This window comes from Agelaius phoeniceus, chromosome 3 (assembly GCF_051311805.1).
Source record: "Agelaius phoeniceus isolate bAgePho1 chromosome 3, bAgePho1.hap1, whole genome shotgun sequence".
NCBI classification, from domain to species: Eukaryota; Metazoa; Chordata; class Aves; order Passeriformes; family Icteridae; genus Agelaius; species Agelaius phoeniceus.
Window position 1 is genome coordinate 53,769,425 of NC_135267.1, and position 21,077 is coordinate 53,790,501.

General features: G+C 40.1%; 1 protein-coding gene across 5 annotated transcripts in view; it reads left to right on the forward strand.

The window, feature by feature from the left end:
* Positions 1-21,077, forward strand: part of NCOA7 (nuclear receptor coactivator 7) — an 85,375-nt gene that overhangs the window by 35,659 nt on the left and 28,639 nt on the right. For 4 of the 5 annotated variants that reach the window (XM_077175253.1, XM_054629898.2, XM_077175256.1 and 1 more), the window contains exon 3: positions 9,273-9,526. The exons of the other annotated variant lie outside the window; for it this stretch is intronic. In XM_077175253.1, the coding sequence (XP_077031368.1) occupies positions 9,273-9,526 (254 nt within the window). The remainder of the gene's footprint in view (positions 1-9,272; positions 9,527-21,077) is intronic. 5 annotated transcript variants of the gene reach the window in all.

The following is a 21,077-nucleotide window of genomic DNA, read 5'->3' on the forward strand; positions in this document are numbered from 1 at the left end:
TTACTCAACATTAAGATCCTTTTTATGGAGAAAACAACACTTTCTTCTCTTTCTGCTGCTGTTGGAGAAGCAGGAGCAAAGTCACTGTTTCCTTTTTGCAGCAGGGGAAGCTGCCCATCTTCCAGCCCTTGGAGTGCCAATGTTTATGAAAATTTCCCATCATCAAAGCACCTTTTCTGGATAAGTGGGAAGAATCTGCCATGACCACTTCAGTGTTCCAGTCTAGAGGTCTGTTTGGCATGGTGTGGTGTGTGCCTGGCTTGGCTTTCTGGCATCCTCTTTTTACTGGTCTCAAGTAACATAGCAGAGGCTGTTGCTTTACAAGCCCTTCCATCTCAGCAAGGTGCCTGCTTGGAGGAGCAGTCTTGCATCTGCTTACAAAAGGCTTCCTCCTTTTGTGTTGGCACCAATGTTAGCACAGCCAAGTGGGATCTAATGGGGGACTAGTCTAATTTTGAAAAATTAATTCACGTATCGGTACTTTTGCTGGGTTACCTTTAACCTACACAATTTCCCAGATCTGATCCCTGTGCAGTTGCAACAAATGGGTTTGTGCAAGAATGGGGACAGCTCCTGGGGCCAGAATCAGTGGTGAGCAGAGAGAGAGGGAGGAGCCTTCTTTTGCTAATAGAAGTGGCTTAAAGGTGCTGCTGTGAGCTACAGGCTTTGAGACAAGTCTCCTTTTCCTCAAATAGTGTTTAGCTCTGGAGGTTTGCTGTGCTTTTTGCCTCGTTACTGTTGCACTCACCATTCTGGATTTCTGCTGGGGGCCAGGCATGGATGCTCGAGAATGAAGGGCAGGGGGAAAAAAAGGGAGTGCCTGCAGGTATCCTTCAAGAGTCTGCCCACATGTGTACAGCCTTCTAACAGTTTGCCATGTAGATTTCTTCTGAGAAAAAAAAAACAAACAAGTCCCTAAAACCAAAACAAACCAACCAAATCACCAAAACTGAAAGACTGTATCCCTGTCACTATGTTCTCCATGGCCCTGCCATCATGAATTTTCATATTGGCTCTTTGTACCTTTTTACATCTTTGGCAAACAACATGCCTAAGCTACTTATTTTTGTCTGGATTTCACTTTTATCTGAATGTAATTCTTGAAAGAATTTAATTTGGTATCTTTGGTACTTCTCATATAAGAGATACTAAGATAGCACTCCTGAGGTTTTTTTCCTGGAGGTGGTTTCCAGCTACATTACTGCTGCATGATGTGTGGCACATTTCCTGTGAGTTTTGCTGTAAATGACCATTGATTTTCACCTACTGTTTTATTGCTTCCTTGCGGATGTTTATTGCCATTTGAGTCACTGAGCACTAAATTTCTTTCTGTTTTCAGGCAGTTTAATCAATACTAAAACTGCTTTCTATTATCAGGAAATTTTGTTACATGGGTGATCTGAGAAAATGGGTGTGGAGCAACCACTGTATGGAGCAGCACACATCCCCCAGAGCTTCCCATGTACTCTGTTGTTGCCTTTGGGATTGTTCTCAATTCTTGCACTTTGTTTCCCTATGTTAATTAAATATTAATTTTAAAGGGCCTTCCTCCTTTTTTCATGGAATTTGAGTTTTATGAAGAGTGTTCAGTTGAGGCAGGGAGTGAGGAGTTTACCAAAGCTTTGGAGGAACTTGAGATGCATCAGCCAGCTTGATGAGCTTATTGTCCTCATCAGAATAAAAAAAGTTTACTATGGTGTGACTCCTGTGCAGCTTCTCTGTAAGATCCTCCCTTGCTGTGTGACAATAAGCAGTTCCCTTTTCCTCGCAGTTTCACTCAGCTGGAGTGGAGGGGAGCGCTGGCTCGAGGGGCTGGCATTAAGTGGGGGAGAGCAGCTGGGAGCCAGCCCTGTCTGGAGGTGACAGGGCAGGGCCATCCCTCCCTTGCCTGGGCTTCAGTGCAGGGAGAATGTCTCGTTGAGCTACTTTCAGAAGAATTCCTGGCATGTGTAGGAGCCCTTTGGGGTGATGAATGAGCACCACAGTGGGAGAGAGTATCTGGCACTGTCAGCAGAGGAAAGCAGGAGGAGCACGATGGGAGTGTGTTAAAAATCAAGTTGGTATTTGTGACAAAATAGTTCTGTGGTGCTGCTCTGACTGAATAGGCCTATTAAGTGAACTTCTGGCAAAATTAAAGGAGTCATCTGAAGGGAATGGCTTCTTCATTTTGCCTTCTGCCTAAGGCTGTTCTTTGAGAGCTTGCAGTAACTAAGGTTATAAGGGAGAGAATCAAATAGATGTCTAAAGCAAGCAAAATAGCTTTCCAGAATCCTTTTCCTATGGAAAAGATTTTATTAAATTGTTGTCATGGCAACTGAGTGCTGAATACATCATAACCTCTTTTGCTAAGTAAACAGAAAAGATGGGGATACTTTTGCTTTTGAAAATGGAAAGTTTGTTAAAGTATGTGGGAGCACTGTAGTCTTAAATTTAAGAAAACAAAAACTTTCAGACAGCTCAAAACCCTCTTTGAGTTTTACCCAGGGAAGCAGGGATTATTTCCACCCCTTAAATAAACATAAAATATGTTAGATGTGATATTTAAAATTCCCTGATCTAAGTCAGAAAACCGGGGAGGGGAGATGAACATATTTTACTTAATCTAAGAATTCATCAGAAAGTGTAGTGTCTTTAAAATTCCAGAACAACTTTACTACAAATCCTCCCCTCCACATTACAGCTGATGAAACAGATGTAGTGACTTGGTTTTTAAGCTAATGGCAGTATTGGGAAGAAAATAGACATACCCTGGATTGTCAGTACAGCACTTCACTCTCTGGAGCATGCCAGCTTTCTTGAGCATTGCTGCTGGCTGACCATCTGTGAAGCCTGGTGCTGGTACTTGCTGTCAATCAGTAACAGGAGCTCCAATAAAAGTGGAAATTTCCAGCTTTGACCTGTGCTACTAACATCAGAGCTTTCAGGAGTTGTTTTTTGTCCTTTGGAATGACCAGGTTATGGACACTTTTGAGTGTCTGCAACCACCATACTATAACCACATGGTTGTCCTTGATAACTTTTTCAGAATTGATTTTTTGTAGTTTTTTTCTCTCTGTGGAAGATACAAAGATATAAATATATAAATATATAAAGGTATTTTTAAAATATCTGGCAAAAGATGTATTCTCTCCCTTACATTTGCCTTAATAGTCTGTTTTAATAGTAAGCACACAGCCTTGTGGCTTGCTTGTTTCCAAAACAGGGCATGTGCCAACCTGAAATGGCTGCTGTTCACTGGAGTGTGCTTCCTTGTGGGGTAGATGCTGTTCAGTTTTAGGAAGATTTCTGAGGGTGAATGGGTTTGTATTTGTTTCTGTGCTGAAGTGAAAGCAGCTGCGCTGGGAAGGTCTGGGTTAATTGTTATGGTTTGCCAAGCAGCCTGACTTCCTTTGGCTTTGCAAGCAGCAATGGTTGATTTTGTCTGAGATTTGCTTATTCTTCAGGTTCATGGGATGGGGTGAGAGCAGGGCCATGCCTGGAGATGGCTGAGTCATGCTCTCACTGAGCTGGGTCAAAGGGAGAGGGGTGATCTGTGCAGGCTGAGAGAGAAGGCCTGATGTCCAGTTCGGCTGTCTGGCTCTGCCCCGACACGGGTAGGGTGGTTCTTGGGTGGCTTGAGTTTCAAAGGACGAGTCTGGACTCTTCAGTTTTTCAATCTTCAGATTGTTTATTATTTCTTAGCTACAAAATTTTCTGGCTGCCCAACAGAGGTTTGACCTGCAAGGCAGCCAAAGGCACTCTGACCACCCACGGGGCGGTCGTGTCTTTTTATACTAAAATCGACGTACATGATATTTACCTTTATTTCCCAATGCTTTTCACCCATATGAGCAAGTGCACCTTCACCATGAACCAATCTTCAAGTGCCAACATCACCACAAAAAATGGATGACAAGAAGAAGAAAGAAGAAGGACGAGACACGCCCTGATCCCTCCATCTTGTCTCCATAAGCCCCCTGTACCAAAAACCCTAAAACCTATATTTCACCCTGTAAATGTGTCTTTTTTGCACCCTTCACTCCCAAGTGATTCTCGCGTCCTCAAACTGCTGTCACTTCCGTAGATGGATCAAAATCAAGCCACCAAACACTCCTGGCAACATTCCAGGATTTCCCAAACCCCCAAGGGTTCTCTCGGTAACTCTGGACATCCGGAGTGATGTGCTGAGTTCCCACAGCCTGACTAAGATCAGACCAGTGGGTGACTAATGGAGATTTTTACTATCAGATTGCTGTAGGTAGGTAGGGTTTTGGTTTTTATTGACATGATATTTGATTTATTTAGCTCTTCCAGATGGGTGGAGAAAGGCATGGAGGGTAGAAAGAAACTAGTATATATTAAAATCAGTGCAGATATTTAAATTAAGATTAAAATTATTAATTCTGAAGTAAATAATTGGGGTACAAATCATTTTTATATAAAGGAATCTTAATGGGAACAAAGCAGATTAAGGTGTTTGAAGTGTTCTAAAGGGTTTTTTGTAATCTTATTGTTTGTATGCATAAATAGATTTTTGAAAAATTTGAGGAACATGATCTGTTTATGCTCTGCAGGATGTTAACATGATTGTATGCCAGATATCAAGGCACGTTTTAGAGGATGCACATTGTGGAAAATATACAAAAAGGAAAACTTCAGCTTGTCAGCCAAAAGATAAAGATTTCTTCTCCCTTCCCTCTTCTTTTGTTTATATTTTTGGAGGGCCACTTTATAAGATGCTTTTGTTTCTAAAGCAAGAGTTGTTCATGGTGTATGATCTTTATTAACCTAATACATCATAAAAAACATGCCTTACTATCACAGGAGTTTTTTAGATCATCCCATGATAAGTACCTAGCACTCTTTGACTGTGCCATTATGTATTGAATGAGGTCCTATTGAATTGTCTGTTAGACACCTCTATTGAATAGAGCAAAACAAAATGAAATTTCTAGGAAAGAAGTTACTGTCGGATTTCCATGTCTTCATTTTCTCAGTGTCAGAGTTGCTTTACTGGTTGCTTGTAGTTTCTAGTGGAAGTTGGCAGATAAGATTTTTTCTCTGAGCAGTTTTCTTTTTACCCTAACCACCTACCTTTTAAGTGTAATGGGAAATTCAGGCTGTTTTATTCTAAAAATTAGTTATTTGACTTTCCTAGACAGTCAAATAGGGTTGGGTTTGGAAGATGAAGTAGGCTATTTCTTGGAAGGCTTCCTGGCTCTTTTCCTGTAAGTCAGTGCCCAAGGTAAACAGTCAGTTGCAAATTAATTTAAGTAAACGCTGCTAACCTTGCATTTTTACCTGCCTACTCTGGGATTGTGCCCATTTCAGATCATTAGTCTTTATTAAATTAAATGATCTTTGTATTGCAGTTTTGCTTTTGCTGGCAAATTTTGTATTTGGACAAACTTAGAAAATGCCTTACTGGTTGTTGTTCAGAAAGCACTTGAAGAGCTGGAAACGGATCCCCCTCTGTATAAACTCAGAAGAAATGTTTTGCCTGTCAGAATCAACTAGCTTGAAAAATGTTGTCTTGTTTCTAAATGAAAGTACAGATGTGTAAGACTTTCTCCATAAACAGGAGTGTTTTTGCAGATAAGATGTTTGTTTATCCTGCCCTCCCTGTTTCTTTCTTTTTCTTTTTTCCCCCAGCAGCTTTCTTTGTGGAACACAACATATCACATCAACTGATACTGAAAACCAAGCATTTTCTGCAGCAACACTTTATGAATTCACTGTATGCATCTTGTTTTGCCTGAAAGGCTGGTTTAATTGCAGAACAAGATCAAATTCAGGGGTTTCAATTTTTTTGTTGTTCAGCTCCCTGTTACTTTCATAACTGTTAGGACAAAACTGAATGTTAGATTTGTTCACAGACCTCCCTTTAGAAACTGAACAAACCCACTCAAAATCTTCCAAAGTAGTTGAAAAAAGAAATAATTCAACAAATTATGTTCTTAAAGCCATCGTTCATAGCAGCTCTTGTCATGAAGGTTGGGAAATACCTGAGACAAGAGTAGATTAGACTTTCAGCCCCTACCTTCTTTAGGAGGTGACGAGTTTGAAATCTGAGCTGGATGGAGAAGGACTGGCAGCTTGTGTGGGATATACAGGTCAGTGTGAGAGAAGGGTGAGTGGAGGCTGAAGGAGGTGCCCAAGGGAATGGAGTTTAAGATGCAGTAAACCCTTCATCTGTGCTCTTCACAGCCCAGTCTCTGCTGCGCTGTACCAGTGTGCATTAATAATGAGTTGCCTTGTGTGTATACAGGGCTTTGCTTTACTAAGAGGGTGCATAATGTCAGAAAGCATAGTAGGTTTGAGGCTGCCATTATGGCTCTAAATGCTATTGAAGGCTTGGTTTCCTTGATATATATTACAGGCAAGGCTTTTTAGGAGTGGTGAATTGGAAGGTAATTTGGTAATTTTCACCAGGCTTTAGAAACCTCAGGAAGAATCATCTTACAAGCAGAGATCACAACCCTAGACAGAGTTGCAGTTACTCTGAGTCCTGTCTGGAGTGTCATGGATAATTGGTCTTTAGTCTTTTTTCCTAGTGCCAGGATTAGCACTTTTGGAGTTGGATGGTCATGGCCTTGAAGCAGTGGGCAGGAGGAGTTAGGTTGGCACCATCTGAAAATCTGATAGCTGCCATGGTGATGGAATAGAAATTATGGAGTCCCCAGATCCTTGATCACTGGTACCTGAAGTACCAGTGACACTGCCCGTTCACAGCAGCAGCAGCTGTGTGCTGGGGATGCTGTACATTGTGTGGTGAGCCCCCAGTGTGCTGTAGGAGTGGGAATGCAACAGTATTAAACAGTGAGGACAAGAACCAGTCAGTTGCATTGCAGTGAGTCAGTTCAGACTCTCCTTTCTGCTTTCCTTTTTTCTATCACTAATGGACCACTTCTATTTTAGCTCTTCGTTCTAAAAATTGCCAGGGGCATCTTTGAAAACTCCAGTTCAAATGAGAATGTTTTAAGGAAAGTACTGACAGAAGCTGTTGGTATTGTCACCAGGACTGTTGACCTCTGGAGAGGTTTTACTCTTTATTCTTTTTTTTCCCCTGCCAGAAAGGGTTCTGTGTTTCCACTAGTGGCTCTCCTGTTGTTTTGAGATACTACATTCATACTACATAAAGCTTACTAAACAATTTGTAATCAAAACAAATAGACTGTGAATCTGAAGACAGAAATCTCTGCTGCAGTGTGAATAGAAGTGGGGTGCCAGTGGATGCTTGCTGGTTCTCATCTACTGAAGCAGGTGATTTGGGTGTCCTGTGATATGCACACACCCAGGAAGGTCATTGAGTCACTGGAGTCAAAAGTCAGGAATGTGGCTCACTTAGAAGTCTGTAATTGGATATAACCATGGTAGGAATATGCCATTTTAGCATAGAGGGCTGTGTTGCCAGGATTTACATCAGAGCTAAATATACACGTTGTGCATGCAAAGTGCTTGTAATATTTTGTGATTGCTACAGCAGCCTTTTAGAAGGGCTGTGGCTTGCTAGTTAAAAATAAACCTCATTTGCATATGCAAATTTTAATTAGTCTAGTTTAACACTTAGTCAGTTTAAACACTTCATTTGTTACATAGATGTAGTCACTTGTATCTTTTCTAAAACATGCTCTATGGTATTTTCATATGTAGTCAGGACTGAATCCATAAATTTCCTATACAGTAACTGTCTCTTGCTGGGCAGAGCATGAGCTACTACTGCAAGTTATCTTACAGATCTGTTAGTTTGAGTGAGTGGGGAACACAGCATCCTCACTGGGCTGGCTGCAGGATGTGAATCTTCCTATTTTGGGAAGCATGAAAGCAATATGTATACATACATGTGTGATAGACACCATTTGTAACACAGACAATACAACAATACTCTTGTGTTTTGAAGTGTTTCACTGGAAAGTGTTGGTCACATGTATTCTGAGAAACTGACCCTTCTCAGTCTAAACATTCTGAACTTGGAACTGGCTTTAGTATTTTATTTTTTAGAAAAGGTGTGTAGCCTGAAATGTCTTTCTAAAATTTGCAATTGCTCTGTGTATTTATTTTATGTTGCGGTCTAAAAGAAAACATGAAAAGCATATAAACATAAAGGTGGAAGAAAGAATCTCTGAAGTTCCTGCATTATATTAATAACTTACTGTATTAAGTTTTCAGTTACGTAAGCTACTGCTGTGAGCTCATGAGACCTTTTCCCATTTGTGGTGACTCACTGGTTGTCTGTATTTTCTATGCATAATTCTTCCTGTGCACAAAGCAAAGTTTTTGGCATCAACAAGATAAATATACTACTCACTCCCTTAGGTACCTTGTAACCAGTAAGTTAATGTACTGAAGAGAAGGAGCATTAGATAGATTAGTTTTTCATTTTGGATGGTATGAATCAGTGATTAACTGGGAGCTATTTTAGTGACAGTGACCCTCAACCCATAAAGTCAGACTTTGCTCTCTCACTAAGCAAATTCAGTGCTATAGATGGTGATTTAGCAGAAAATTCTGTCTTAGGATTCCTGAAGCATCTTTCTCACTTGATTTGTGCTTTAAGGAGTCTTCTAAAAAGAAAATACTCTTGTTGCTATAGTGATAAGTTGGAAGATCTATAGGTAGCTTAAGATTTCTCTCAGAAGAAATCTAGGCAGCTGGAAAATGTTTTGGCAGAAGCAGTTTGTGGCCACGTTGATAATGTTGCAGAAGGAGCTCCTGGGTGACACTTGCAATACCAGCTAGTGTGGGTTGTGCCCGAACAGCTGTGGAGTAGCATGAGTGGCCTCTAGGAGATAACCTTGGACAAAATGGGAAAAATAACAAGTTTATATGAGAACAGATGGTTTTATAAAGCAGGAGCAGTGTACTGTGGAATTGTTGTTAGCTGTTGTGTTATAATACACTGTGATCTGAGGTTTTATTTTATACCAAGCTTCATCTTGAAAACATTAATTCAGTACCTTGCTTTTACATTGAGATGTCCTTTTAAAAACCCCCAGCTTTTCAATGGTTTGTTTGTTTGTTTCTTTGTTTCTTCTCCTCAGTAAACAACAGTAAAAACTTTTTTGTTATTCTTGAGAAGGTATCCTTGAGATTATGATATAATGGAAGAAAGAGTATAAGGTAGGATCATCTAAGTTACCAAGTTACAGATGCCAAGTGTGTGATTTTTAAAGGGTTGTAAGGAATTCTGGTATTAAATTAATATTTTAAAATATCATTATCATTAGAAAGTGAGTTAACTTGTCTCTAGAGTTGGCTACATCTTAATGTGGGTTTCTTTCCTTTATGCACAGTTTGAAAAAGAAAAGGCAAGTCAAACAAACCACTGAGACTGTCTCTGCTAATTCCCCTGGATCTCCTGTTTCCAAAACACCTTCTGAGAAAGATGATGAAAGTAAAGTTATTTTGGAGCAAATCAGTTCCTCTGAAGACAACTGTAAATTTCCTGGGGAAAAGGAAACTGCTCCAGACAAGGAAAAGAAAAAGAAAAAGTACAATCAACTGAAAGACATCAGACGCACAGAACTTAAAAGATACTATAGTACTGGTGAGTTATATTAATGCTGTAGTGTTTTAAAATATGTTTGTTTTGGTAGATTGCTAATGGATTTTTCCCATATTCTGCAGGCCTTTCTTAAAAGGATAATTAACTTTGGATATCCTTCCTATAAAAGCAAATAGAATTATATAGTTGAAAATATGTGGTACTAACTTAAACCTTGCATTCTCACAAAAACACCTATATCTTGTTTCTCAGTTCTAAAACTCAGTGTTGTTATAGGCAGCAATTAGTTTATTATTGCATTTTATTTTAGTTATTTTTAAGATTAGTCTTCAATGCTTTATGGGGTTCAGTTTCTTTGGCAGGGCTATTTCTTTCATAAATTGATATATACTGTTCAAGGCTTCAGTCTTAATTCATATTCATGTTTGTCTGTTGAAGTGCAAGGAAGTAAGTAAATTAACTACATATTTTTAAACAAGATGTCAAAGGGCTTGTGTGATGCCTTGTTTCCCTCCACCCCCCCAGCTAAGTAACTTAATTAATTATAAATTCCTTTTTAGATTTTTTTTGCAAGTACTTGAGAAAAAAACTATTTGTACTTTAGTATATGAAGTGAGTCATATACACATCTGCGTTTCTGGATTGTGATTTGTTAGATACACTTAAATGATTTTAGATATGATTTATATGATACAATTTAGATATAGATATATGATTTAGATAAAATTTAGATATAGATATATGATACAGATATAATTTAGATATAGGTATATGATTTAGATATTATTTACTTCTCATTCCAGATTTTGTCTTGGTATTTTATTGGAATGAATTCTTAGATTTTGAGAACTCTGGTTCCATCTTGTAAGGAATCCTTTCCCAAAGAGAAGGAAGGGAACAGAAAACTCTAGCTATCATCAAATATAAAGTTCTGCTGCATTCCTAGTAAAGTGCTTCTGCTAGAAGCACTTGTTGGTTTGTACCTAGAGGAATTTAGGGGTTTGTGAGGTAGCCGAATTTTGTTTCTCAAGTTTTTCAGGAGTTAAATTAAAAAATTCTGCAACAGTTGGCACTTGGGGTGGCAAGATGGGGGGCAATGGGATCACTTCGTCTCTGAAGAATGTGGCAGTGCTAGCTAAGGAGAATGTAAAGGTGTCTTTGATGTCCTTGAGTTGTCTTTGACTTGTGAGCCAACAATCAGTACAAACTCAGGTTTTACTTATGTTTGTTTCGTAAGTGTTCCCTGGTTTCATGTGGATTGGCATCATTACAGGGTGACTTGAAATGCTGGTTATCATCATGTAGGTGTGCAGAGTTTCTGGGTTCTGCAGAAATACAGGATTTCTCCTGAGAAATAATTTAGTGCTGCTGTTGAGCTGAGCACAGACTCAACTGGCAAAATCCAGAGAGATAAAAACTTCCTCCTTGTTTAAATGCCTTCTTTTCAGTTGTTCCTAAAGGCTTTTACCCAACCAGAGCAGCAAATTGCAGAAGTGAAAGTGTAAATAGAGGCAGAAAAGAGTTGATTGTGAAACAAGTGCAGTGGCTCCATGTGCAACTTTCAAAATGAATTCTTTTCAGTAGAATTGTTAGTTGCCATGGCACTGGACTACATGGCTTGTACTGCCTTCACCCACTGCAGCTGTAGCTCACAGGGTTACCTGCTCAGCTCTTTGTCACTGCTGCTCTCCAGAAAGCTGCCACCTTCGCCAATATCCTGAGTAGTTTCTGAGGGCTGTCTGCTCACCCACAGCAATCTGAAAGAACTGGACTTGTTTAAGCAGTTTGCCTTTTACGTGCACATGGCGAGGCAGAGGACAAACCCATCTGTCCTGCTGAGTTCTGCCAGGTGTACATTCAGCAATTCTCTGCTGGAAGATGTGTCAGCTGCAATGGTGGGAAGGTACTGCCTAATCTGTAAAGACTTCATCTTTTCATTGTTGATATGCTTTCATATGAAGGTGTCTGAGAGGGATTGTCCATGCATATATGTGTGTCTTAATTATTTACTATCAGGGATACATATACCTCAAGGTATTTAATATCAGGGATACATGTACCTCAATTATTTAATATCAGGGATATATATATCTCATTTCCCTCTCCCCCCTTCCCTTCTTTTTTTCCCCTCTGACTTGTCCCATTATTGATGTTTTGGAAGTGTTCTGAGTAAAAAGCATGCACTGTCTCTCTGTTAACCATTTTTCTATTTATGTTTTCTGAAGGGTTTGGGAGTTTTGGTGTCTGTTTCTGCCCAACTACCCAACTTTGACTAATGTCTAGAACATGGTAGGGGGGTTGGAGCTAGATGATCTTTAAGGTCCCTTTCAACTTAAACAGCTCTATAATTACAACTTTATGAAAATCTGACACAGTAATTACTTCTTCTCCCCTTAAATGCTTTCTGCACTTTATCAAAATCTCAGAAGGAAAATTTATTAAATGTAGCAACAGCCTTGCATATTGCCATGATACAACCAATCTTTGTGGATTAATGGAAGTTCTGTCATTAGATGATTTGAATCCAGAGGGGTTGTGTCTGTCAGTCTAACAGAATGAAGACCACTGTCCTCTGAATAATCTCCCTTTCATATTTTACAGGACCATAAATCCTTCTTTCTTTATTGTTCTAAAAATTGGGGGAAGGAACATAACATCTCATTATATTTTGTTCCTTGCACACCACATCCCTTTAGAGGCTTGTGAATGTGTTTGCCTTTTTGAATTTGCAAATGCAGTGACATCCTGACTTCCGCTTTGAATGCTGAGCTTTTTAATAGATTTTAATAGCTTTTTAATAGATTCCTTCAGGCACCAATGCTGTCAGAGGGATTTTGTTGACTCAGTAAATTCCTCTTCTCTGGCGGAAGAACTAACACAGCTTCTGAAGGCTATGCAGAACTTGGTTATCCCTGGCAAGCTTTGTACAAAAGATAGCGGTTAAAAGGCTTGGATTATCTGGGGAAGGTGGAAGCACAGCAGTGCAGCCAGGAGCTCCTCTCCTGCCTGCAGGTGTGGCGTTGTGTTAATGCCGGCAGCCGGCGGGTGGCACCGCCGAGCCGAGGAGGAGGAGGAGGGAGAGGAAGGAGGCGGTGCAACTGGGGCATCCTCAAGGAAGGGATCTTCCAGCATCCCTCTCCCAGCCAAGACTGTTCAGTACAGCATATCGGCTTACACTGTGGTGGCACCCTTACAAATAACCTGATGGTGTACAGGAATGATCATTTTCCTTGAGGCACTGCTAAGTGGCTGAATAGGTCCTACTGCCAGAAAGTTTCTCCAGTGTAGCCTCATAGCTTCCTTTCCTCTTAGCACTTGCAATGTTCTTCAGCTGTAGTTCTGTAATAATTTGCAACAGTCAGTCTCCAAATCTCATCCTGTAAGACACTGCCTTGCAGATACAGCCCTTGCTCTCTTGCTTTCAGGCAAAAGAGATGATAATACTGCATGTTGTTTTTCCTGAAGATCAATGAAAATAACAATCCTTTCTCTATATTTTTGTATTATATAATCTTTTGGCTTATGTGGCAATCTGCTTTGTAACTTTGTCTCACTCATTCTGCGGTTGTTGCTGCCGTAAACAGCTTTCGGTCTTCTGGGGGATTTGTCTGTCTGGGGCAGTACAGTGGTTGCATAGGTGCTCTGGCTGCTGTACTTGGTGCCCAGGATGCTCTCCCCTTCTTCTTGGGATGACCCAGCTGACCTACTTTTGCAGCTTGGCTTCTTGGTTTTGATGTGCTATCTCTGGGAAGCCTGTTTTTATTGAAAGATTAGGAAACCACAACTTCCTGTCAGGAGTTGCTGAACTGGATGAAAGTATTTGTGTTGTGCCACTGAAGACACTGAGGCAGGTAAAAGTGTGAGCTTCTGAAAGCAAGCAGTGTAACAGTGGTCAAAAACGACACTGAATTTCATCCATGTATTTATTCCAGCATGATATAATGTGTCTTTATATCAGATGTGCATAATATTCCTACATTCCACTGATTTTGCTTGAAAACCTAGGCAGGCAACATATGTGAGGAATTGGTCTCCATTAAAGAATATGCCATAAAGAAAAGTTTGATTTAGGGAGTTTGTCCCATATCACAGAGTTACTTTTGTTAACAACATAAAATCCAGCTGACTAGCTTAAAATTCTGCTCTGTTATCATAAAGCCATCCTTTCCCATTCATTGCAGGGTGTTCAATTTTTGCAGGAGTGGGAGGTGAGAGTAACAAAACCCCCTCTTAGTGTAGCTCTGATTTACATCAAAACAAGCAGGACTCCTAAACACCATGAGAAGGAAGGAAAGTAGCATATGTCCATTTAATGAGAGAGTATATCACACATTGAGCAGGAGGTGCCAGAGTATCTCCCTAGGGGCAGAAAGCAGATGCCTTTTTTTTGACTTGTCCTCCCTAGCGTCCCTTAGCAGGGAATGATGCAGGAGCAGTGCAGTGTGTGTGCAGTTACCAAGCTTCTGAATGTTCTGGGTAAATGACCAAGAACAAATTTTAGTAAGCAAAGCAGGGAGGGCATAACAATTTGCCTTATGCATTATGTAGTGAGACTGGCCCTGACTGGCACAAAAACAGCAGAGGCAGCTCCCATGGTACCAGAGGTACTTTGTTTCAAAGATGAAAGTTGCTTGCAATGCATTGAAAATTTATAGGGAATTTAAATGTAATGAAATGGTGGACGCTTCCTGAACACACATTGAAAAATAGTTAGGTCATCTGCTAAGCAGGCTTAATCTGAAGTGGACTTTTCAATACTTACTGAGTTAAAAATGGAAATTTCCTTCTGCTTATGAGGCCTGGTTCTGTCTTTTGTATTACTTGGTACAGAACAGTAAGATGCAGTTGAGGACCTAATTCAGGTGCTACTCATAGAAGAAGAAGAAGAATAAAAAAATAAAAGAGAAAATCCTTATAAAATATTGCTTGTAGCTAGCTAACTGTAATCAGCCCTAATTTCCAGGGGCTTGATTTGGTCAGCCCTATTCATGTAGTAAAGTACTTTCTATTCTAAGTGATCCAAGTGATTTACAACGTGGGCTACTCAGTGTTGTCTTAAGTTGTTTAATACAGCAGTAAGAACAGGATCTAAATTTTCTCAGGTTCTGAGACCTTGCCTTAGTGTTTGTGCTTCAGCCCAAAAATGACTGTGGATATAAGGAGGGGTGAAAATGTAAATAATTGTTTGTTTCAGATAGAAGATCTCAAATAAAATTGAAGCAGCATAAGAAACAGTCAATTTGGTTATAATTGATTGTGTAGAATACCAAGGGCATTGGAATAACTTGCATATGAGGGGAAAATGAAAGTACTGACTGGGCAGTGGCTGGTTGGGAAGCTTCAGGAAGCTGGATTATTAGCACTGGTCATAGAAACCATGTGGAAACAATAAAGTGAACAATGACTGAAAGGCAGCTGTTTTCAGGTGACTTGTTTTGGAATGAGAACAAATGGTCTTGAATCCCGGAAGATCAGTGGCCACCAGGTTATATTGAAGCTGTGCTGTTAACAGATGTTTGCTAGAAACAGTTGCACAGAGAAGGGGTTCCTTGTCCATAGGCAGGAGAATTCAATCTGAGCAGTAAGTGCCAGTAATAGTGTTGTTAGCATTTAAGTTCTGAAAATTTGTGTGGAAATCTTAACACTGGGCAAGCTCCCCATGTGTGGCGTCCACTTCAAATTCTCATCTTGGTGGATAAGCTTTTATTTGTTGTTAAACTAAGTAAAAGATGCAAATAGTTGAAAGTTGATGTTTTCTATGTAATAACTAGGTATTGCCCATCAACACAACCTTGGCATTATTAGCACCATGCTTAAAGGAAATGAGTGGCACACATGGCACCTTATCTTGAGACAGAAGACTGAGCTGTTTTTAAGACTGTTGTTAGAAGGAAATGAAGCCATATGGATGTATAAAACCAACTTGTAAATTCACCTGTTGATAGTAATCTAATGTATATTTCAAGTAGAAAGCAAGGGAATTGATTGGGAAAGTAAAAGACAGAACATGAAAACTGTCCCAGATCATAAAAATAAGAGATTTCTTAACTGTGTTAAGAACAAAAGAGAAACTAAAAATAATTTTAAGCAGTTGAATTTTCAGTAATTTTCTGGTGCTTCTGACAGCAAGGAAGATGAAAGGATATAGAAGAAGAATTGATCTGTTTATATACTGTGGTGTGATTTTCTCCACTCAGTTAGAAATGAAGGTAAACAGTAGCTTAATAGACACAACTTTTTTTTTAAATTGACAGAGCTGTTTTTCACATACAAGTCCTGAGAGTTTATTGATTAATTCATGATAACTGATGTGGTTTTTTTCAGTAAGCCTTTAAAAAAGGTTGATACAAAATTTTTATGTTCCTACCTTCCTTTTCAAATAGTCAATCAAGGCAAATTGCATTTGTAAGCATTACGTTGCTGATGTAATGTGCTAGGATTTTGTGAGTTTATATTCTAGAATGTCTCAAGTTTAAGATTATGATGGTAGGTCACTCTGGTAGGATGACCAAGTGTGTTTAGCTCTGAAGGGGTCAGTAGCTTTTTGTGTGATTCAACACTTTATAGGTGAGGGGGGAAAGTGCCCATCTCAGGTTACCGATGCTGAATTGTGTGAATTGAGTGGTAACTTGATTACAGGCAGATTACATGTTTTAAGGTAGGTTGGCCATGTGCCTATTTACCTGACTGGAAACTTGGAAAACATCATTTTGGAGGCAGAAAAATCCTACAGTACTTGAAAGTTTTATGCAGGTGAGTAAAAGAAATTACAGCGTGACTATGTGACTGCTACTGAACCTCTGTGTCCAAGCCTGCTGGTGTGTGTAATTCCAGGTGGAAGAAGTGCTAGAGGGGCAGTAGGAGAGCCCATGCCATTCCAGACCAGAGCCCATTTAGTGTAGCATACGTTCTCCCACAAGAGCCACACCTGGATGTCTGGGGAAGATTATGAACACAGTGAATTTTGTAAAAGCATCCACAGTACTCTCCTCTTCTGAGCTGCTTGTAGTTCATGCATTTAGAGTGTTCTATCATATGCTTATCTTGCCTCTCCCTGGGCCTGTGCAGGTTTCTGCAGGATCTTTTGGTGAAGAGGGCACAGGTTTGCTGCCATTTTCTTGAAGAGCAAATCTTGCTTCTGCTGGCCTTGTTGGGTGGCCATGGGTTCTTGTATAAGAAACTGAACTGTCAATCACCATCACCAAGACTCCTATGATTTTTCTTGTGTGTTTCTTTGTTGTTTTCTGGCTGGTTTGTTGGGTTTTTGTTTGTTCTTTTCTCTCTATAAAATATCCCTCTTACATAGTTTCCTTTCCAGGCTGAAGATCTTCAGCATTCTTTACATGTAAGCTGTTTCATGGCTTTTCTTGTCCTTGTTAGCCTTCTCTGGACCTCCAGGACCCAGGATACTGGAACAGGAGATGTTTTTACTCTTAATTCAGGTTCTCTGACTTGTTTTACTATGAGTTCTGTTTAGCACAGCTCAGGGAAGAAGGAAAATGTTGGAGACAAGAGGGAGTTGTGAGAGATTACCTTGGTTATAACTCTTCCTGAGGGAGAAAAAACCCAAGACCCTTATCCTAAATTAATTGTGTAATTGAAATATCATAGCAAAGGGCTTTGACAGGCTCAGCAGACCAGGACATGGAGAGAAACAAGTGGAGATTAGAAATCAGGGATCTCTTTTTAACAGTGGCATAAATTATTGAGTCAGAAAATTAAAAAGTGGTGTTTCTATCCTGGAGGAAAAAATATCAGGATTTGCTATTTTACAAAGTTACATTCCACTATAGCAATGACTCAAAGTAAGATTGACATCTTGTCAGTCAGTGACATCTTGTGATCTATTCTGGAAAGGTCAGGCTATGGAATGACAGGCTGGTGTTTAGTTAGCTAAAACTGATCTCACTGCTGAAAGACCCAGGTGTGTTTCCAAGGGCTGCCTGTTTTCCCAAGGCCTGAGTTTTCAGAAGGAGTGAGCACTTATGTTCTTAATTATATTTAAACTCAGATGCACTTAACATCTCTGAAAAGTGGTCCAAGAGGAGGAGAGGAAGGCTGTGGAGCAATTGGTCCCATAGCCCAGGGTGAGGCTGTGACAGGTGTGTGTATGCAGAAGGTGAAAAGGAAGTGAGTCAGGAGAATTAATAAAAAGAGTTGTCATATTTCTGCCAGGGATAATGAAGGGAAATATGTCTTTGTGGTGAGCAAGTTCATTGCTTCCAGGATCCACTGGCTCATCATGCCTGGGGTAGTCTGGCTTTTCTAGGTTGTGCCAGCTGCCTGCTGAGTCTTGTGCTTGCTGGGCACGGGTGCCCTGTGGAGTGAGCCTTGAGTACCTGTGAGGCACGTGCAGCTCTTCAGTGGTGTATCCTGTGCTGGGATAAAGAGTTGGACTTTCACAGGTCTTTCTCTTCCACGTTTCCTGGAGGGCTATCAAGCAGGCAGATTGCATCCTTTGCCTCTTCCCCTACCCAGGCTTCAGAATCTGTACCCTGAGTGCCTGCAGAGCAGTCCTCTGCAGCACCCACGTGTGTCAGCTCTCTCCCCTACCCAGTGACTCACCCTAGCTCTCCTGGGATTTCTGCCCCCAGGGAATAGGCAGAATATTCTCATTTTAGTTTCAGATGTTCTTCTCCAAGACAGGAATATTCATAAGCTAAGTATGTAAAAAGCACAATATAGTGCATTTGAAATCATGTTGCAAATCTTTTGGTCTCCAAGCAGAGGCAGAGGCAATCATTTTTAGGGTGTCTGCATAACTTAGGCATGGGATCCTCAAGGCAGGCTTTTAATTTCTCTTCTCCACCAAGTTCCCGTATTGTGCTTGAAAAGCACTGTTGAAAGTTAATATAAATGCTCTGAAAAGCAGCACTCTCTTCACATTTAAATAATAATACAAAGTTAAGCCAGTTTTTTTTGATTGTGTAACGTCCTTGCTCCCAGCTTTCTCTACTGACATTTCCTGATATCTTCTCAGTGTGTGGCGACGTCTCTGTTGCAACTTGTTGGGTCATGCTTGGGATCCAACAGTAGCTTGTATAAACTGAGTTGCTCTTTTCTATGGCTTCTGAGGATCAATGACAGTCAGCAGCACATCAGATGCTGATGTCATCTCCAGACACAAAAACAGAGCATGTGTCCTGTATCTTTAGAATCTTTGTGATTTTCATCTCTATTTTTAGCCTCTGACCTTGTAAATACCATTCAGTAGACAGAACAGTATTGTGCTTGATTTTAGGAGAATTTGTCCTGGTTGACTTACATGGCATAGCCTTCACAGGCAAGCTATACTGTGTTCAAGCAGCAAAATAAATGAAGAAAACCAGCATGTGTAATGTTAACCGTTTTCTAAAATGTCCATATTTTCTCTTGTGATGCCTAAGTGTTCCTTCCCTCAGCCCTACTTTGTTGACAGGCTAATTTTCCTCACTCTGTATTGTCCTTAAGTACCTAATGTAGTGGATAGTCAGAAATTTTATGGTGATACTTTAGTGAAAGATGTGTTTAGATGCTGACATGTTCCTGAATAGGATTCACAAGTAATGCTGTCAGACCACAAAGGAGCTAAAGCCCCTTCTTGGGGATGAAGTAAATAAAGAGAAAATTTAAGTTCCTTAAATATTTGCAGTTTTTTGTGTAGAAGCTGCAGTATGTGAATATTGCATGAATATCAGTAGTAAAATTTTTACTGAAGTGTGCCTAAAAATGCCTAATAACAGAAGGAGTTACTACTTTTTTTTATCAGTTCTTTGAACTGATTGTCATTTTCCCTTGAGGCTCAGTAATTTCTGGTGATCTCTTTATTCCTTTGAAAGAATTGCTTGGAAAATAATTAGTGGACAATCAGTTTTTATTTGGAGTGGAGAAAAGTTGTTCAAGGCGTGGCTGTTCCAGAGTCATGTGTCTGGATTTGTACTGCTCAGGGAATTGCTATGTTCCTATGTCAGGAGAAGTCCCATTAATGAAGGAGCACAAGTGTGATCGTGATGGGGGACAGCTGCCCTTTTGTTTCACATGACTTCAACAGTAGCAAAGGAGAAAGCCAACTGATGGGATTCAGTAGAGTAAAAATATGCAGAAATAAGGTGAGGGCTTTTCTGGAGATTGGGGAAAGCGGGAAACAGACAAAAAAAACATTTACCTGAATTGGTGAGAAAGTGTAGGGATTTTTTTGTTTCTCATTTAACATGGTAGCAGTACACTACCCAAATCTGGGTAGGGAATGTGTCTGCCTAACTTGCTGGTTTTCTTCAGGGAGATAGGTCTGATAAGATGGCTAAAAAACTTTTTTATATGCCTGCCCCCTAACTGCTGCAGCTGGCTGAAGGAGGGGCTGGGTCTCTTTTCTCAGAGGCTGCTGCAGCTGAAACATCAGAGTGGGTGGAAGGTGTCCCAAACCAGGAATCTGGCCCCTTTGGTGGTGGGGTTCACCCACGCTTGACAGGAGCTGAAAGAAAGACTTTTTATTTAAAACTAGTAATTTTAATGTGAATGGTGTTCAGTTCATCACTTTGAGAGTCATGAGAAAAGTCAGAAAGATGTTTTAAATCACAATTACATCATTCTGTGCACAAATTGGCGCATAGCAGAATTGCTGAAAGTTATTAAAATGTCAGGGGAGAAGGTAGGAATGGAAAGAATTGCTTAGATAAACTGATTTGTCTTCCCCCTCTATCATCCCAAGTAGGTCTTTCATATTCTTGAGATCTCTGTGTGTAGAGTCACTTAAGTGATACTGTATTCCATCTCTGTCACCATAATTGGTATCAGGCCTCATTCATTGATAAGGAAGCTACCCAGGAAGCTTTGTTTGCTTAATTTCTTATCAGTACCCTGATTAGATTACTCTGAGGGATAACTGTTCTCCCCTGAATTTATTGTGCTTCAGATTCTTTTAAGCTACCTGTAAGTTTTCACTCCTTTGTCCTGCTGCTTGGCTAGACTATAGTAATATAATTTTATTGCTTCTAACAAATCTGTAATAGACATGTGGGACTGGACTGGAGTGTCCTGAAACAGCAGTGACATACAGAACAGCATGGAAAAATGATTAGTATGTGATGTGGAAAAATTACTAGTATCATACATGCTTAAGGAAACCCTCTTTTCTGTCACCATCACATATTATTGGTTTTTTCATAGCTTAAAACCTGTGTTTGGTTTTACTTCCTCCAACTTAAAAAGGATGTAGTAGGGGAAGAAAAGCTAGCAAGAAGGGCATCCTGTGTGATCAGAGAAATAGGAGAGTCCAAAGTATCACAGTATTAGTCACTTGGAAAAAGTGAAGTAACTGAGAAAAGATGCTGGAAATCTGTGACATCATGAGTGGCATGCAGAAGGTGAATAATGACTATTTATTTGTTCACCCTTAAAATAGCATTAATTAGGATGTTCAGGGAAGTATGAGGTACAAGAAGGGAAGCAATGCTTTTATGAGCACATGTTAGCGTGGGGTTCATTGGCATAGAAGTGGTGTGGAGCTCTTGAAAGAGCAGAACAGCTCAGTGAATGGTGTTACTCTAGGAAATCTGTGATTTTGGGGCTAATCAGGGGAAAGATTTCCCTACTGACATGCAGCCTAAATCGTTGG